The sequence below is a fragment of the Corapipo altera genome, unplaced genomic scaffold (genome assembly GCF_003945725.1).
Source record: "Corapipo altera isolate COAL_440 unplaced genomic scaffold, ASM394572v1 316, whole genome shotgun sequence".
In the NCBI taxonomy this organism is placed as follows: domain Eukaryota; kingdom Metazoa; phylum Chordata; class Aves; order Passeriformes; family Pipridae; genus Corapipo; species Corapipo altera.
The window spans coordinates 1,012,314-1,030,435 of record NW_020884974.1 but is presented as its reverse complement, the minus strand read 5'-3'; the positions used below and the strand labels follow the sequence as shown (position 1 = coordinate 1,030,435).

At 46.1% G+C, this 18,122-nt stretch overlaps 1 protein-coding gene across 1 annotated transcript in view; it reads left to right on the top strand.

Annotated features, from left to right (window-relative positions):
* FAM129A (family with sequence similarity 129 member A) overlaps positions 1-18,122 on the top strand; it is a 58,775-nt gene that overhangs the window by 18,985 nt on the left and 21,668 nt on the right. The window contains exons 2-5 of the mRNA XM_027665249.1: positions 8,581-8,711; positions 10,114-10,245; positions 10,977-11,091; positions 12,574-12,741. Coding sequence (XP_027521050.1) covers positions 8,581-8,711; positions 10,114-10,245; positions 10,977-11,091; positions 12,574-12,741 — 546 coding nt within the window. The remainder of the gene's footprint in view (positions 1-8,580; positions 8,712-10,113; positions 10,246-10,976; positions 11,092-12,573; positions 12,742-18,122) is intronic.

The following is an 18,122-nucleotide window of genomic DNA, read 5'->3' as shown; positions in this document are numbered from 1 at the left end:
CCTTTGGAAATCATGATATTTATTCATTTTCAGTGTATGGGAGCCAAAAGAGAACCAAACACCTTAAGACTTGGTCAGAAAAATTGGAAGGAAAGGGGACCTGATGGTACCTTTATTCTCTTTTTGTTACCCACACGTAGCCTCCTTCCATTTTGTGGAGTTTGTGTGTTTGTTGAAGAGAAAGGGAATAAGATCCTACCATGGGATAATGACCTTCTGCTACAGTGCTTAAAAAGTGATGCTTTGTGGGAAATGTTGGACTCTGAGGAGTCCATCTGGGCTGACTTACACCAGACTGCTGCTGAAAGGACTGAGAATGCAAAGGGAATAAAGGGAATTGAAGGCTAAGGTAAGGAAACCTCAGCATAAATGAGGCACTGCATGGAAAGATGTTTGTGTGTGTGTGTGTTTGTGTGTGTGTGTACTCATAGCTATGTCCAATGCCATATAATCCTCTCAGTAATCTTGTAATAGAGCCATGTAGTATGGCAGAATTTGGCAAAGTAATTAAGAAAAAAGAAATTAATAAAAGTCTCTCACGAACTACATGAGCACCCACCAGGCATTGCACAGCATTAATCTTTTGAGGGTGTGTGTGTTTGTATAAATGTGTATATATATATATATATATATATATACTCAGAAAAACCTTCCACTAGTGTCATGAGGATGGTTCTTTCTGTTATCTGTGTCTCCAGTGTGACAATGTTTTTTTGTTAGTTTGCCTTGGGGATGGTTGGGCAGTGGAGTAACTGGCTGCTGTCACCCAAAAGGGAGGGGAGAGGGAATACATCATCCTGATTTAAAGGGTGATGCAGTATTGGCTTATGTTTTCTGAAAGCTGTTTAAATGTTCCCAAGAAATATTTTTGTGTGACCTACTGTGATGTGCAACGTGATGCTGAGATCTGGATTGGAGAAAGCTGCTCAGGACATGCTTGGTGTCTGTGACCCCATTAGTGGCTCAGGGAGTTAAAAAAAATCCCCAAAACTTGAAAACCATTGACTATCCCCAAATTTACTTACTGCAGAACGCAGTTTAGCTCCTTGTGAGCCCCAGGAACTAGATTCACTTGTTTTATTAAGTCCCTAGTTCTCTGAAAGAAACTCATAAAGAAGGTATTGTCAGACCATAATCTAGCTGGATGTGGCCATGAGTAGTTGTTTGTAGACAGAGCGTTGCTGCTTCTCACCCCATTACCAATAAAGGGCTTGTTGGGCTTGTTTCAGCTTGATTAACCACGGGCTTTGGCCTTTATGTAATTCATGATTATTAGGACTTTTTTAGCCTGACAGAAGTGCAAAGGCAACTGGTGATATCTTCCTTCTCCCCTCAGTAACACCCGGGCAGCGGGAGGGTTGTAGAGCTGGCGGCTGCTGTGTGAGAGAGGAGTGTCTGATCTCACTGCTCACAATTCAGGCACTCGGAGCTTAAAGTTTCACTCCTTCCCATTGTTTTCCCTGCCCCCTGCTCCAGACCCCTCTGTTTAGGGGGGCCATCACAGTGCCAGTGGCTTCCTGGTGTTTCTGTCCCCTCTGAGTGCTGGTGGACCTGCTCGTGCAGGATCCGTCTCCATCTGGAGGGGTTGTCCATCCTTTTCCCCCCACAGCAGAGGTGACCCGTGTGGGAGAAGGGATGAAGCAGCTGGAGATGTGCTGTCCCAGGGCTGACATGAAGTGCAGGTGCCGAAGGAGTGGATGTACCTGCTGGAGGCAGCTCCTCCATTTCAAGTGGGCACGAGGTCTGTGCCACCCCAGCCTGTTGTGGGTTGATACTAAATCCATTTCCCTGGGCATTTCCATCTCAACTGCAGCTGATCTGAAATAAAATTCCCTGGCAACCTGTAGAGCAGTGAGAGGGAATCACGCGCTTCTCGTGGAGGATGCATGGAAACAGCATGGTTGAAGTGGAGATGTCCTCCAGAGAGTTCCAGGTTATAGCAAACTCAGGTGCACCCTGGTCTGGGAGGAAAAGGGGAAAGCAAAGCTGTCTGTAGGACTGAGTGTCGAGTTTGACCCAAGAGCCAGTCTGTGTTTACGCAGGATCAGTGCTCTGCATTTAGTTTTGCATTTCTAATAATCAGAATTAATTTCAAATAGCGAGTTCCATTGTTAAATCACAAGCTACTCTTGGGAAAACAACCTCCTTTTTTTTTTTAGAATGCATGAGCTCTGTCTCACTCAGGTCTGTCTGCTTCCTCTGAAGCATGGGATGCTCCTGAAGTTGCCTGAGAGGAACATTATAAGTACATAAACCTATGGAATCTGTGGGATAATTGTCCATGTCAGTGTAAAATCCAGCCTCATTTAGCAGAGCGCTCCAGGAAGAGGAAAGCACTTGGGTACAATTGTAGCAAGGGAGATCTGCAAGGCTGGAATGGAGCCTGTTATTTTTGGCACCTCCTTTGCCGTGGATCAAGTTTCCATGAACTTACCAATGTGTTTGTTTAGTTTGCTGTGAGAGAGAGGCTTTGCTTCTGGTGGAGCCCAGATTTCACACCCACGGGCTCAGCTGACAAACTTGAGAGAAAATCTGGTTTTTTTACAAGACAGCATCGATTTCTTCCTATAGAGAAGATGGACTGAGCACCCAAGGAGTGCTTATTGCTGAGGTTTAATCAGGGGGTGATGGGTGTTATCCTCTCCTGTGCACTGTTTAGGGTGACTGACAGGAATTGTGCCAGTGTCACTCAGTGGCTGTGTTGCCAACTGATGATTTGGGCCTGGGTAGTTACAGCATTGTAAATTTTTGATAAGAGCAGCCTCTATTAACAGAAAACAAGCTGAGATTAAATAATTGGTTAGGGTATTTTATCAGGTGCAAACCACACGTTCCTTTCTGGGGAACAGGGGTGGCTTCACTGGAGAACTTGGCTTGGCTGAGTGCAGACAAACCTGTGGAGAGGTGATCCAGCCAAATCAGAGCCTGGGATTTGGGTCTGCCCTCCCTTTTTGTCAGAACAGGTACTAAGTCCTGACTCAGGAGTAATCAAAATACTGTTTTATAAATAAAGATGAAACTGAGCTCTGCTTCCAGCAACAAAAGGAGAGGTTTATATTGCCTCCCTGGACGTGGGGGTAAAGTCTGGGAGCACTTTACTTTTAAACAGTTTCTGGGTGGTATTGTAAGTACTCCACTGTAGGAAAGAGGGAACCAGCTGCTGGTAATTCCTGGTCCACTGTTCCGTGTCCCAGAGCACTGGGAGGTGATGGGCACTGTCAGGATATGCCAAAGGAAATTACTTTCCCAGGGCTCAGGGGGAGCATCTGCAATCTGAGATGTTTACCTCCATCAAAGGTTCTGTTTGACTCAGACTTGGGATGAAGTTGGCCCGTGAGCTAAACACTGAAATTAGTTTGTTAGCTCATTTTGCTGCTGCCTTGAAGGGCCATGAGAATCAGATTATGGATGTAGAATGAAGGATGGATGGATAGTAATTTCTAAGCTCGCAGTGCTGAATTTGCTGTATAACATCAAGGCACACAGTAAAGTTTATAGTTTATCACTTAAAGCATGTCCCCAGGTGTGGGTTCCATCCTGGCTGGTGAAGCACCATGTGAGTATGATCAGCTGATCATTTTACATTGATTTCTGACAACTTTGATTGTGGCTTGGTGGAAGAAAACAAAGATAAAGTGATTTGTTCCTGTTCTGTCTCACCACTTGTTAGAAGTGCTGGATGTACTGACACTCAGCACACACAATGCTTATTTCTTTTAGGTTTTATTTTGTCTAGGATTTGCTTCAACATGGCAAATAATCTACCTTTTTACAGTTCATGTCCCCTGGGGCAAAAAGCGTGTTTTCCAAGGGGCATAAATAGTTTAAAAATATATATCCCCCAGCCCTCCAAAGGGATCTGTATCACTGGTCATGGTGTTTTTTTGAAACCCCTTCCAAAAAGTGATGAGTGCAAGCAATTGTGCTACAAAGAGAAAGGGACATGATCATCTTGCTGCTCTTGGAAGGGTCGTCTTACTACCAAACACCAATATTTAAGTGAAATAATAACTTCTGTGGCAAGTCCTCGCTTCTTTCCATCCTTAACTTCCAAGTGGCTCAGGTGTGGGTGAGCAATCTCTCTCCTCCATGCCAGCCAAGACATTATTGTTTTCTGGCCTTTTTTCCTGAATTTCCCTGCCCTGCCTCTGTCCTGGCCACTTGGCAACATGTTGTTGAGAGCAGTGGAGTGTGGCAGGGCGAGCTGTCCGGGCTGCACGTGCCTGTGCCACCAGGCTGGAAGCCAGTGGAAAGACCAGCAGGATTTCCTGGGAGCACTTGCCAAAGACTGCCCTTGCTTTTTAAAGTTATATTTCAGTTTATTTCAGCCCAAGCAGTGACACTCACACTGAAAAGTCATGTGTTTGAGGCCATGCGGGGGGGCTGATGGCTTGGGAGTTCCATACAAGTGTCCAGCAAGGTGTCACATAGCTAAGAAGGTCAAAGGCAGTGGGAAAGCAAGAAGAAACCAATCTGAGGGATGATTACTGATTTCCAGAGGGATGAGTGGTAGATGTTTCTTGTTTCTCAGCACAGTGACATTTGGTTTTAGTCTCAAAAGACATACTGTAACTTGTGCTGCAGAACAGGAGATGCATCATGAAGCATCAGCAAGGTTTGTTCTGGAGCAGGATCTAAACCCTCAACAAAGAGGGAATGGACACTCAGCACATTAATTTGACAGAAATCCTCCTATCTCCACCACTGTTGTCTTCCCTGTTGGTAATTTTGGTTCATGAAATGGCAGAATACCCCGAGTGGGAAGGGAACCACAGGGATGACTGAGTCCAGCTCCCGTCCCTGCACAGGACCAGGAGGTTGCATGGAGGCTTCTCCTGGAGCTGACCAAGCTCTGCATTCTCCTGGGATAAACATCCTAGCTGCTGGGGTTCACATCCCAGTTGTACAGGCTGCAGCTGTGCCGTTGCCAGACCAACCAAGTGGGAAGGTTGGCCTTGCTCCATATAAACAGCCCTGACTAAGCCAGCCACACTAAATTTGGAAAAGAATTAGGGGAACTCATTTTTCAACTGCCCTGGAGTATTTTATCTCTAGTTGCCCCATGTTATCATTTCATGGGAAGAGTTTCTGTTACTCGTGTCTGTTTCCATGGTGTTTATTTTCAGATAGTGTATTTTTATCTTCTGTAAACCAAAAGAGTTTAAAAATCCATGGGTGAACAATGGCTCAAGGGTCCGTCCACTTCTCTTCCCTCCCCCAGGTAGTGCTGAGATTCCTGTCGAGCCAAGCACTGCCAGGTCCTTGTGTGGTGCCACTCACAGTCTCTTTAAATAAACTTTTCTTCTAATTTTAAGAGGGAGGAGTATTTTTAATGCAGAAGTCCTTTGGAACAAGTAGTGCAAAGACTGGAAGAAAAGGCCTGAAACATTTGCTCCTCGATTCATATTTTGGTTGATCATAGTCTGCACATAAAAATGACATCAGTGTCACATATCTCAAATATATATTATGAATTGCAGAGTTCCTTTCTCTTTAGTCATTGTCCTTCAAGCTGATCTAGGCAATGTTGACAATGAAGGCTCACACTTCTGAGGCCATTTAGCCATCATTGAAAGACTTTTGCAAAAATTACAGATATTTCCTGCGATTGTTGGAAGTTTTTTCCCAACACCAGAATTCTGTTCTTTGTCCCACTTCCTCTACAAATTTTTACTACAGGATGCAGGCTGTAGTCAAATGAGGTCCAGTGTCCCAGGGCCCTCTGCAACAGATTAAGAGGCCACTACAAACTGGAAAAGAAAAAGCCACGGTGGAAAATAGGGGCAAACCCTGAGCAGGAAACTCCACCGGGGCCGGGGCCAACAACATCCTACTGCTGGCTGGGACCAGAGGGAAAAAATGCTCTAAAAAAGGTTTGGGGAAGCTTTGTCCTTATTTGGAGAATAAGTTTATGCCTCTGCCCAGAGCAGGCTGGTTTTTAAAGGGCTGGGATTTTCTGCTCCAGCAGCACCATATCCTGCTATTATACCCAAGCACATCCTGTAATCAGGAGGTCTCCAAAAATCTGTCTTAAAACTGAAGGTTTGGAGTCCAGATTGTCACCCGGTGCTGTCCCACCAGTAAATGTGTGCCAGACTTCCATAAGTTCCATAACTGATGGCTGGGCTCAGGCTCTGCCCCCCAGCCCTGCCCCAGTCCCCTCTGTGTGCCCGGGCTCGTGGGGGCACTGGGTCTGTCTCCCATCGTGGTGTGTGATGGGAATGGGCAGGAGTGGGACAAAAAGGGCTTCCAGCTTAGTGGAAGGCAGCTCCAGGTCACCCCTCTGAGCTGGTTACCCAGGAGTGGCTGGAATGAAAGGTCGTGTCCATTTTGTAGCTTTTTCTTCTGCCTGCACGTCTGTGCCAGGAAATTATGGAATAATTCATAGAATCACAGAGTGGTTTGGGTTTCAAGGGACCTCAAAGCCCATCCAGTCCCACTCCTGCCATGGGCAGGGACACCTTCCACTGTCCCAGGTTGCTCCAAGCCCCGTCCAACCTGGCCTTGGACATTTCAGGGATGGGGCAGCCACAGCTTCTCTGGGCAATAATCTCTGGCATAATTAAAAAAATGTGGCTCTCTGAATGGATGTAATTACCATTCTGCTAATGTCCTACATGAGGAGCAAATCAGAGCTGGACCTGAAATAAGCACCTTATAAAATCTCTTGCCATTGCCCATCTCTGTGAACTCCTTAGCAAACTAACTCGTTTTCCATGGCAGACTCAGCCACACATATTTGGTGTTTAAAATGGAAATTGGTAGCCAGATGTGATGAGTTTTGGACCACAGCATCCTGTGCACTTTCTCCCATAAAATCTCATGGTATGATCCATGGCTTTTCTGCTTTTTTTAGCTATATTTAAAACTATTTAAGAAGAAAAAAGGCATGAATGTTCTGGGAACCGCACTGGCATTTAAAGCTCTTGTTTTTGTGAGAAATGGCAGTAAAACCAGTAGTAATGCAGGAAGTTTTGTGTGGTTAATTTAGAAGGACTGTGCTTGAAACTGCAAATCTGTCAAGAGCTCTCCCTGATCTCACTGGAGCTGCTGCAGACCCACAGCCCAGGCTGTAAAATCCAGAAACCTCATGGAAACTCCCAGTGAATCCCTTCTGGTGGTAGTGCTGGGAGGAGTTTGTCAGTAAGGGAGTATATATCCTTAAAGGATGCAGGTGGTTCAGCTTTTCCAGAACTCTGGAGGTCACAGTTCCCCTTTTTGGCCCTTCAGGAATGCTGAGTGCCATTCCTGGTTTAGGGGTCCATAGAGAGACCTCATGGAATCTTAGTTTGGGAACTACCCTTTTTTTTGGTCTCATGCAGAGAATTTGGTATTTTTTCCTCGAGCAGAACAAAATGAAATTTGGAAAGCATCGAAATTGCTCAAGATGTGAAATGACAGTTTTCTGTTGTATGCTCAGAAAAAGCCCTTTGGCAAGGATGCTCCTTAATGCCAAGAAGAAAGGGATCTCTCCAGTATCCAGGGTGTTTGGGATGCTCTCTACATCATAGCCCAGGTGGTGTTTGCATTGCCACAGACTCTTTGGAGTCCCATATATGCACATGCCTTTAACTTTTAGCTTTACTTCTCTGTCTGCAAAGCATCATTATTGCTTTGGGAGGGTTAATGAGTTAATTACTTGCAAACTGTTGTAAGATTCTCAGAAATGAGACTGCTGTTTGCTATGGATGAGATCTTGATTATAGCGAGACAATACAAGGTTGGTGTTTATTGCAGCCTGACTGAGTATCTGTTTACACTAAAACAAAGACCAGACTGCAGCACCCAAGCCTAGAAGAATCATCTGTAGGGCTTTGAGTCAGATTTAAAATCTCACTAAGTGATAAAATTGGCTAATATGGCTGAACATTAGCCAGTTTTCAAAGTTTGCTTTGAAAACCCTTTCAGCCCTTGAACCCCCATGGCTCTGTGGCAGCATTTCCCAGGGAGAGGCAGACAGCAGCTTTCCTTGGAGAAATGGATTTGGGGTATGTTTTGCTCACTCTAAGAAGAAAAACAGTGTCCCAAACCCAGTGTTTTTCTGGACAAATTCTCTCTGAGTGCATCTCTGAGGGTTTCCTGATTTGTGCAGCAAGAGGTCCTTGGGCAGGATTTTCATGGAATGGTTTGGGTGGGAAGGGACTTTAAAGCTCATCCAGTTCCACCCCCTGCCCATGGCAGGGACACCTTCCACTAGCCCAGGTTGCTCCAAGCCCCATCCAACCTGGCCTTGGACACTTCCAGGGATCCAGGGGCAGCCACAGCTTCTCTGGGCAACCTGTGCCAGGGCCTCCCCACCCTCACAGCCAAGAATTTCTTCCCAATCTCCCATCTAACCCTGCCCTGTGGCAGTGGGAAGCCATTGCCCCTTGTGCTGTCACTACAAGCCCTTGCCCAGAGTGTCTCTCCACCTTTCTTGTAGCCCCTTCAGGTACCAGGAGGCCACAATCAGGTCACGCCGAAACTTCTCTTTTCCAAAGAGGAGAATTTTGGGCCTCTGGGGATAAGTGCTTTGGTTCTGCACTGCAGTTTGTGAAGCCACATACATGAAATACACTTAAATCTCTGTTCCTGCTTCAGGAAAAACAGAGGCCATCATCAAGAACTTCAGCCCACACTACCGACGCCAGTACGCCGTGGCCTTCTGCAGGCACGTGCAGGAGGAGCTGGAGCAGCACCGGCATTCCCAGTCCTGCTTCCTGAAAACCAAGGTAGGAAGGCTCTCCTGCGTGGAATAATTAACACATTAGATATTTAAATCGCACCTTTAGAAGTTGTAATGTGTGAAAAACGTGAGCTGGAAGTTTATCAGGCCCTGCCTGCACTGGGTTTTCTTGTTCTTCCCTGCGTTCAGTGCCCTCAAGGAGAGGTAAGAGTGGCACAGATACTCAAAGCTTCTAAAAATCAACCCAAAGCATGTTTTTAAAGTTATCTAAATGCTTCTACACAGACAAGCACAGTGTTCTTTTGGCTTCTTATATTGGGTAGTTGAAAACATAATAAATGTGCATCTGTGGCATTTTACAAATGTGTTTTCTTATCTATAACGCGAGTTCACACAATAGTTTGCACATGGAGATGTTGGATTTGGTTCAGTTAGGTTTGAGGTGGAAAAGTTATGTTTGGGTGCAGGTTTCAAGTTGTACTTTTGAAAATTCATGTTTGCTTTGATCTTGTTTAGTTGTTTTATTGTAGTGTGAGGAAATCTGTGGCACAAATTCCTGGTACAGAGTTGGCCACTTGGACAAAACTATTTGCTTCCTGCTGACTGCAAGGTTCTGCAAAATCTAGGGACACAGATCACACATTCAGGGAAGAGGAAAACATAATTAATCCTTTCAGGGTTCCATGAGGAAGATGGCAATAATTCCCTCTGTGGAATGAGCTATGGGAAGCTGGTTTTTATTAGAGGAGAGACAAAAAGAGAGACAAAAGTCTCTTTATTAGAGGAAAATACAGCCTTCAATGTTAAGAAGATACAAATCTAAATTTTCTGGCCATATGGGCAATCATGAATTTCCAATGCTTTGGAAGTGAATTGGGTAAAGCACTGAGGTGGGATGTAAGAGGAGGGATGATGGAAGAGGTGGGATAATAGAAGAGCTGTGTTTTTCAGGAAGATATGTATCAGTTACGGGAGCACAGATGCAAAAGTGCTACAGAGAAATGAGAAACAACTTACTATTTTATAATAAAACTCTTTGCTGCATCAGTGAAATGTTTTTAGGACTTAGTGGAAAATGGGAGTTCATGAACTACAGGTCATTTTGCAGAGGGTTGGAATGAGGTGATCTTTTAGGTCCCTTTCCACCCAAACCATTCCAGGATTCTAAGGTCTTGCATTCAGCACGCCAGCTGAAAGAATCACATCTCTGTCTCAGAAATCTGGCAGTATTTTTGGAAGGCAGAGCTCTTCTGCTTCCTCCTCAGCTCAGGCTACAAGAATTTGCTTGTGTATGTAGTATCTGCCCAAATCAGAGGGATGTTTGTGACTCCAAAGAGCATTTGAAGGCTCCAGAGCTCTCGTAGCAGCCTTTTGGAAATGTAGGCATAAAAGCTTCCAACTGGCCAGGGGTCCAGAGCAGCCTCAGAGCTCACAGAGTGTCTTTGCAGCCCCCAGGGGAATTGGGGACAGTCTTGTACGAGGCAGAGCTGCTGCATTTCGTGGAGGATCTGAAGAAGTGGAAGGACAGATATGTCGTTATCAGAAATGACTACACTGTGGATTGCTTTGAGACCAAGGAGGTAAGTGCTTCTTCCTTGGATGTTCTTGTCCATTCCCAAATAATCTGGTGCCAGGTGGAGTTGCTGCTGCCTCTCCTTCAGCAGTACTGGATGAAGCCTTGTCCTCGTCCCAGTGGCTCCAGCCTTGCCAAGGGGATGGCTGAGAATAAAACCTTGGCAATATATGTTTGCAAGAACTAACAAATCGTTCTGACAGCACTTTGAACCTTCCTCTGCCTGTCCCAGAACACTTCTTATCTGTGTGTCACTGTAATGCATCCCTCTGCTCCTGCAGTTGGATTTTAAGTAGCAGTTGTGCTACTTAAAAGTAGTAGTGGCCTCAGGTTGACTACAGGGAAGTTTTTCATTTGGCCACAGTCAAACTAGTCCTGGCTGACAAATCAAACAAAGAGGGTTCAGGAGAAAATCCCATCCCTTTCCTCTCCCTTCAGTCCCTGACTCTTCCCCACAGCACATAAGCACTTAGAGGGTATTTTCAAACATGTTTTTTATATTTAACTGTGTTTTAGATTTGACATGTCTAGGGAACATATCCAGAATTCAGCCTGACAAAAAGATTTTCCCTTTTGGGAATACCCCCATGCATTAAAATCACAGAATATCCTGAGTTGGAAGGGACCCACAAGGATCGTGGAGAACAACTCCTGGCTTTATCAATGAGTTGTGTATTTTATGTTTTCCCTCTCCTTAAATCTCTCATTCATGATACTCTCTCTTTCTTGATTTTCCAGGCCTACCAGAAAGGAGCCAGCCCTAAATATCACGTTGTTCCTGCAGGAGGCAAAGTGCTGACTTCAGAAGAAGATTACAATTTGCTGTCTGATAAACATTTTCCAGATCCTGTGGGTAAGCCCTGAGGTGCCAAAACCCAGGCTCTGTTCCTTATTCTGTTCCCTTTTCTGGGAAGGCTTTCAGGCTCCACATTAAAACAGGGCAGCAGAAGATGCCCACAGCCCTTTTCCCAAGTCAGAGAACAGCTCCAGGGTGGATGAACACAGAAGGTGCTCTAAGCTGACATTCAGAGAAATGCAGGCTCCCTTTCTTCCCATCATCCCGGCACAAAGCCATGGAAGCTGTGCAGAAGCAGGGCAGGAACCACACCACCATTGTTCCCGGGCTTTGTTAATATTCCTGGTTTATTTGTTTCCATTTTTAGATGCCAGCTGCCTGTGTTGACTCACAGCTGATAATGAGTCCCACGGAGAGGGCAGGAAGGTTGCTGCTGCTGCTGCTGCTGAGTTTGTTGTTTCTGGGATGGGAACTGCTGTGGTCCTGCCTGCCCCCACTGCACAAACACAGAGAAAATTCAGGCTTTCAGGGAGCAGATCTCATGTGGCAGAGTCAGATTTGGACAATGGAATGCCATGTAATGAAAGGGATGAGGGTACCATGAAGACAAGGATTTATTTTTTAAGTCCTGTCTCATCCTACTTAAAGTTACAACTGTTGGGAGGTGCCCCCTTACACCCTTTCCCAAGGGATGGGGTAGTCAGAGGGGCTTGGGGGTGTCCTCTGTGTGTCACCACAGCTCAGTAGCAGTTGGGATTGAGCAACATGGAGCATCCTGAGGCTGTTTGTGGGCTTCCCATGGCTCTCCCTTCTAAAAAAGAGGGCCTCAGTTAGAGTTTTATGCCCCCTTTCCCTTTCTGTGTGATGCTGAAGACCCTCTGAGATGACCCTCCTGTGTCTGGGCTCTCAAAGCACAGCAGTGACCCGGGATGGGGTTTGGTCACCCCTAAATGTGTTGTCCAGCAGCTCCTGTGCACAGGGACTCACAGAGACTCTGGGCAGGTGGGAACTGGAGGTACTTGGTGCTTTCTTTGCTTCACCCACAAGGGCTCGAAGGGACAGTTCTTAAGTGCAGGTGTGTTTGGAAACCCTGGAGCCAAGGGAAGCACTGCTCTTCCAACATGGTTTAATGCAGTTTGTTCCTACATGGAAGTCCATATGCTCCTATATGGTCTTTCTGTGGCAGAGATCAGAGCTGCCCACACTGACTTCCTCACTTGCCGTGAAAACCGTTTCCCCAGCAGCTGCAATCCAGTGAAATAATTTCTTTGGAATTTTACCACGACTGTGTAGTTTTTGGCCACCTTGGACACACAGCAAGAGGCTGCCATGTTGCTGTGGTGTAAGGTGGCGAGGTGTTTGGTGCCTGCTGAGTGTGCCCATCCCGGCTGTGTCCCCCTGCCCTCCATGTCCAAATGCTTGGATTGGGAAGCAGACTTGATTTTTTCCTGTCTCATGCTTCCCTCTAGCAAAGGTCTAGAGAGGAGCTAACCACCCCAAGAAATGGGCAGCGTTCCAATGGGGTGTGTTTTTGTGCAGGGTCGAGTGAGAAGGAGGTGAGTCCAGCCTTTGTGCAGCTCCCGAAGGAGTTCCCGGTGTTCCTGTGGCAGCCCTTTGCCCGGCACAGCTACTTCTGCTTCCCGGAGCCCGGAGCCCAGAGGGAGTTCAGCGCCGTGCTGGGGGACTGTGTGAGACACTCCAACCACGGTGAGTGCACCCCGAGGGACGAGTCAGTGTAACCCTGCTTCCTGCTCTGCTGGGAGCACAGTTAGGGGGGATTGGGGTGCAGTGAAGTGAGCTTGGCTAGAGCACATGGGAATTGCTCTCTCTGTCAGTCCATCTAAATCCAGCATGAGGATACAAAATCATAAGAGATGTTTACTAAAAGTGGCAAGCTTGACAAATTCATCCCAGATCCAGAATCATAAAATCACAGAATGCCCTGAGTTGGAGGGGACACACAGAGATCATCGAGTCCATCTCATGGCCCTGTACAGGACACCCCAACAATCCCACCATGTGGATTGTACAGTGTGGTACAGAGCAGGTTGTACAGTGTGGAGGGAGTGTAGTCTCCCAGGACGTTTCTGTGGTGTTGTATCACCTGTGATCCAATGCTTGGCCTTTCTGCAGGTGTTTGATGGCAGCTCAAGCCCCATCCATGGTTAAACCGTGGAACTGGTTTGTGAATGGTGTGTAAGACACAGTATGGGTTGTTTGCACAAAGAGAAATTTTAAATCTCACTTTCTGAGTATGTTAGACTAGAGAAATTAAAAAAAAAACAAAACAAAAAACAAACCAAACTTGTGGCTTGCTAGGGTTATAAAAACCTTGCTCCCATGAAATTGGATGAGTTGGATCCTTCAGAAAAAGAAATGCTTTTCAGCTGCCCTGGTTCCCCAACTGTCTCCAGGCTCCTCCATGCCTTTAGTGTCACTTTTGAGTCCCATCTGCTCTTGCTGCCCTTGGTGGGAGATGGGAACACTCAGAAACTTCTCCAGCAATCTCAGCTCCTTGGGCCCGAAGCCTGTGCTTGTAGAGGAATGAGCTGTGAGTGCAGTGTGTGAACAGCCCCTGGTACTTACAGAAGTGGCTCCCAGTGGATGTTTTTTAGCTGTCACTTTAGTCCTGGCCATCAGCTTCACCCCATTTCCCTCAGACAGCTGTCTCCCACTGTCCTCCACGGATCCTTCTTGGCTGCCATCTCTTCTCCCTTGTCTCCACTGCCAAAGGCATTCCTAGTCTCCTGCAGGACTCCATTCCCATGATGAAAACACACAGGACTGCGTTTCTGGGTAGTTTCTTAAGATGTGTGTAGTCTCAGGGGTGGTTGGTGGCAGGTGCTTCTTCCCAGGATTCCTGGTCCCCACCCTCACACTCTGTACTCCCGTCCCCAGCTCCTTTCCAGCCCTGCTGGAGGTGGTGACACAGTGTGTCCTCCTGGCTCTGGGAGCCTCCCAGAGCAAGCAGCTCCAGATACCATTTCCTGGCTGGATGAACAGAGGCTGGAGGCAGCAGTGTGAAAGGAACAGGCCTTCACTTGGCACCTCCAAGTAGCTTGAGCCTCAGTGAATATTCTCTGTGGAGCTGCTGGAGGAACCTGAGGGCAAAGCCTGGCTCTGTGGCTTTCAGTTCTGGTGAGCCTGGTTTTAGCTGTGGCAGTTGTACAGGATGAAAGTCCTCTGGACTTGGTTCCTCATCAAGGCTTGGTAAAGAGATGGAGGCACAATCAAGTTTTCCTGGCACTCCATGACTCGAAGCTTGTTCTTTAGGTCTTTGGTTGGGGTTTTTCATTTCTCTCCTGGAGCAAAGTGTAACAGGCTTGACAAAGCTTTTGGCAGCCTGGCTTTTTCATAAAGTTCAGCACATCACTCTAGGGGCCAATCCTGAATTGGCAAAAGCTGGATTTAGATTACCTAATAGGTCCTTTCCATCTCCAAAGCCTGCAAGTCTGCACTTTATTATATTTCATATGGCTCAGCTATTGCTCATTTGTGCATCTGTTCCAGGATTTATCCCTCTCAGCTTTTCCTGTGGTCAAGTTTTGATCTGACATCCCAGTGCCTTCCTAAAGGCTCATCCTCTCTGCCTCAGTATTTCTACCCAACAGGGTGATTAATAGAAAAAGACAGTCTGGATTAGGACCTACTGTTACACCAGGAAAAGGGTTTTAACAGCTGACAAGGAAACAGGAGCCCATATTTTCTGGATTTCTTGGAGTTATATCATCTCCTGGAGACTTAGGTGCTGCAAGTGGAAAAATGATCACAGACAAGCACCCCAGTAACCTGAACTCTGCCCTGGGAGTGAACTTCTTTTTCCAAGGTCTTCATATTGATTTATATTCATTCTCACATGACTGAAAAACATGACTTTATTAATACTTTTTAAAGGCTTATTTGCAATGAGTTCTGCTGACAAAAAACGGGTGTGTGAACGATCTGACAAAGTTATAGGCACATGCAGCAGTACTGGGGGTAGCGAGGATTGTGATGTAAACTTTGGCTGTGTGTTTTTATTTAATAAACTTGAAAAGAAAGCAGAAATGTGAAAAACCCTTCAAGTTCAATTGTGGAATGTGATTTAGTGGGATAAAGAGCACCAGCCAAGGCAGCACTCACCCCACGTCTTCTGAAATAGAGTTCACTTTTGCCAGGGGAGATTTGGCAAGGGCAGGACAAAGACAGATGTAATGTCTGATCAGAAGTTGCCATTCTGTCCTTGCTGTAATCTGCCCCTCCTGGAAAGGAACGAATCCCCCTGGGCTTTAGGCAGGGCCTTGGAGGAGTTTTGGGGTCCAGTCTGTTTTCCCCCAGGAAGCAGAGCTGGAGTGACCCAGCGTGTGGTCCTGCACTGGGAGCCGCCCTGGCATTCAGCTCTTCCCTCTCTTTGGAGTCCCTCTGGTACAAATAACCAGCCCAGCCTGTATTTCTGGGATTTCTGGTCAGAACAAAAGCCTTTGGATTCATGGAGCACCGCTTGGAAATGGGATTCAGATGTATGGGTGGCACGTTTTCCTGTCATTCCCCTCCCAGTACTCCTGCTGTGTTTGTCCTTTGTACTCATTGATGGGGGCTTGGCAGTTTGAGGAGACAATGATTTCCTTATTATTGATCGAATATGTGGATCAAAGGCTTTTAAATCTGTGATTAAGGGCTAATTAATGAAAACACAAGTGCCCAGGGAGCAGCAGAGGAACCCCAACAAACTGATGGGCACCAGGACCTGACCCGGCTGCCTCAGCACTCAGAGAGGGCTGGATAGAGGGGAACTGCTTCCAGGGAGCCTGTTCTTCCCAAATGTCCCTGGAGGAGAGACCTCCATCAGTTTAGGATTTTATGTAATGCTTAGGTTTAAAACTCCTCAGGTTTTTAAAGAGGCTGTGCTTGAGTTGAGGTGGAGTGTGGAGGAAACTAATTACTCCCAGGTGAGATGTGGTGGCAGCATGGGATTCATTGCTTTCCCTTATCTCCATGATCTCTCCTTAGACCTTTCCCAAATCTTCCTTCGGGAAGACTGGCCATGATGATGATGATGATGATCTCTCCACTTTCATCCACAGCCTGGACTTATTTGGTTGCCTCTTGCTCCCCATTTTCTCAGTGAAATGTTGAGAACTGCACTCCTCAAATTTTGGGGGAAATTGGCTGCTGAAATGGCCACCTGACCTGCACTGAGGATGTTCTGGCAGTCCAAAATGGCAATATTGAGGGAAAGGCTTAAAATATTCACAGTGCTCCAATACTCCCCATTCTCCATTATGTTTGTATGCCCTGAAAATCAGACTGAAGTTTCTTCCGAGCCTTTATTTAATTATTTGGTTTTTAGGAAGTCCTCTCGTTTTCTGCATGTGTTTCACTTCGTATTTCCTGCTAAAAAGGAAGAGGCCCAACCCCTTGGTGCTGGGGTAGAGGGAAGTCTGTGTGACGAGAAGGAAACTACAAGTGACTCGTTCTGGGAGACCCAGTTTCACTTCAGGATTTTATTTTCTTTCATCTTGTTTGATTTCACATCCGTTATCTTGAGAATCACCCTCCTGACACAGGAAGCTGAGGGACTTTCAAAAACCATATCCTGTCATCTCCAATTTCAACAGGAACAACACCAAAAATTGTTTTGAGCAATAAATACATGAAATAAGTACATGAGGCAAGAGACAAAGACAAAATGTAGTTTTAAGCTCAGGAGGGGTTTGGCTACATCAAGACAACTGGGACAGGGTCAGATTTTTTTCTCCATCTCTGACTTTTAGGGTTGTCATTCTCTGTGTCCACATTTTCAAATCTAAATTTATCTGATAGTTGTATTTCTCATAGTTATTTCTAACTTTCCAATTGTACATGTTTATAGTACATGTAGGACTTACCAGCTCTTGGACTATAGTTCAGAATAATTGCTGAAGTGTTGGTAAAGGTTGAGAAGCTGCCATGAAATAGTTAAGAGAAGGATATGTATGTCTGTATATTAATCTACATCTGTGTCTCCATATAAGAGCAGAGCAGCTGTCTCGAGTCCAAACAGCACTTTGGAAGGATTTCTGAGCCTTCATGCCACAAACAGGGTGGCTTTGCTTCTCCAGAGGGGGCAGCTGAAGAGAAGGATTTCCTTGTTGCCTGCTTCTGATGGATGTGGAAGGAGCAATTAAAGTAGAACTGAGGAGGAAATTGCTTTTCATGACGTTAAAGAAAAACGCCCTCATGCACTGGAATGAAAGTGAGGCCTTTTGGAAGGATTGTGTGGTAATTTGGGGTGGGAAAAGGTACAAATGAAGACAGTATTTAGTCCTTCATCTACCAGGACTTGGCTCCTCTCACAGCAGCTGCTGCACTTTGATTAATTAAATTGCTTTGTGTTTCATAAGGTCAGATCTCCTGTGATCCCCATGAGACCATGGCTGCTCTTTCCCCAGACATGTTTGAGGCACAACTGGACTTTTCAAATTGATGTGTGAAGTTCCAGAGCAGTATTAATGCTGTCATAACATTCAAAACCATTTCACTATAAATGTCTTTGATGAGGCTTGTGGGGAGCTGCTAAACTCATGACATTTTTTAGGACACAATATGGAATTTTTTTGTATAAGAGAGAATATTTCACTTCAAATAAGACTATTTTTCCTCTTTCTGGGATGTTGTTGCTCTACAGCATCAGTTCCTTCAGTCCTTGCTGTTCCAGCCAGCCTGCTTGCCTACACTGTGGGGAGGATTTTCAGTCTGGAGGAGTGACATTCATCCTGAAACACCCAAGATGGTGAATGTGCTAAAATCATAATTGCCATTACAGTCTTCCTGCCTCTCTCACCTCGGGCTGATTCTCTTTTTCTGACGTGTTATCGAGCGTGGGGTGGTGCAGAAGAGCCACTGCCCTGTGCCCCCCACCTGATGTGTGTTAGGGCTGTGAGGACACCCATTTGTGCAGGTGTGAGGTGGTGCTCAGGCTCCAGCTCCAAAGTTCAGCAGGGAAATCACAGAATCACAGGATCCTGGAATGGTTTGGGTTGGAAGGGACCTTAAAGCCCATCCAGTGCCACCCCCTGCCACGGGCAGGGACACCTTCCACTAGCCCAGGTTGCTCCAAGCCCCGTCCA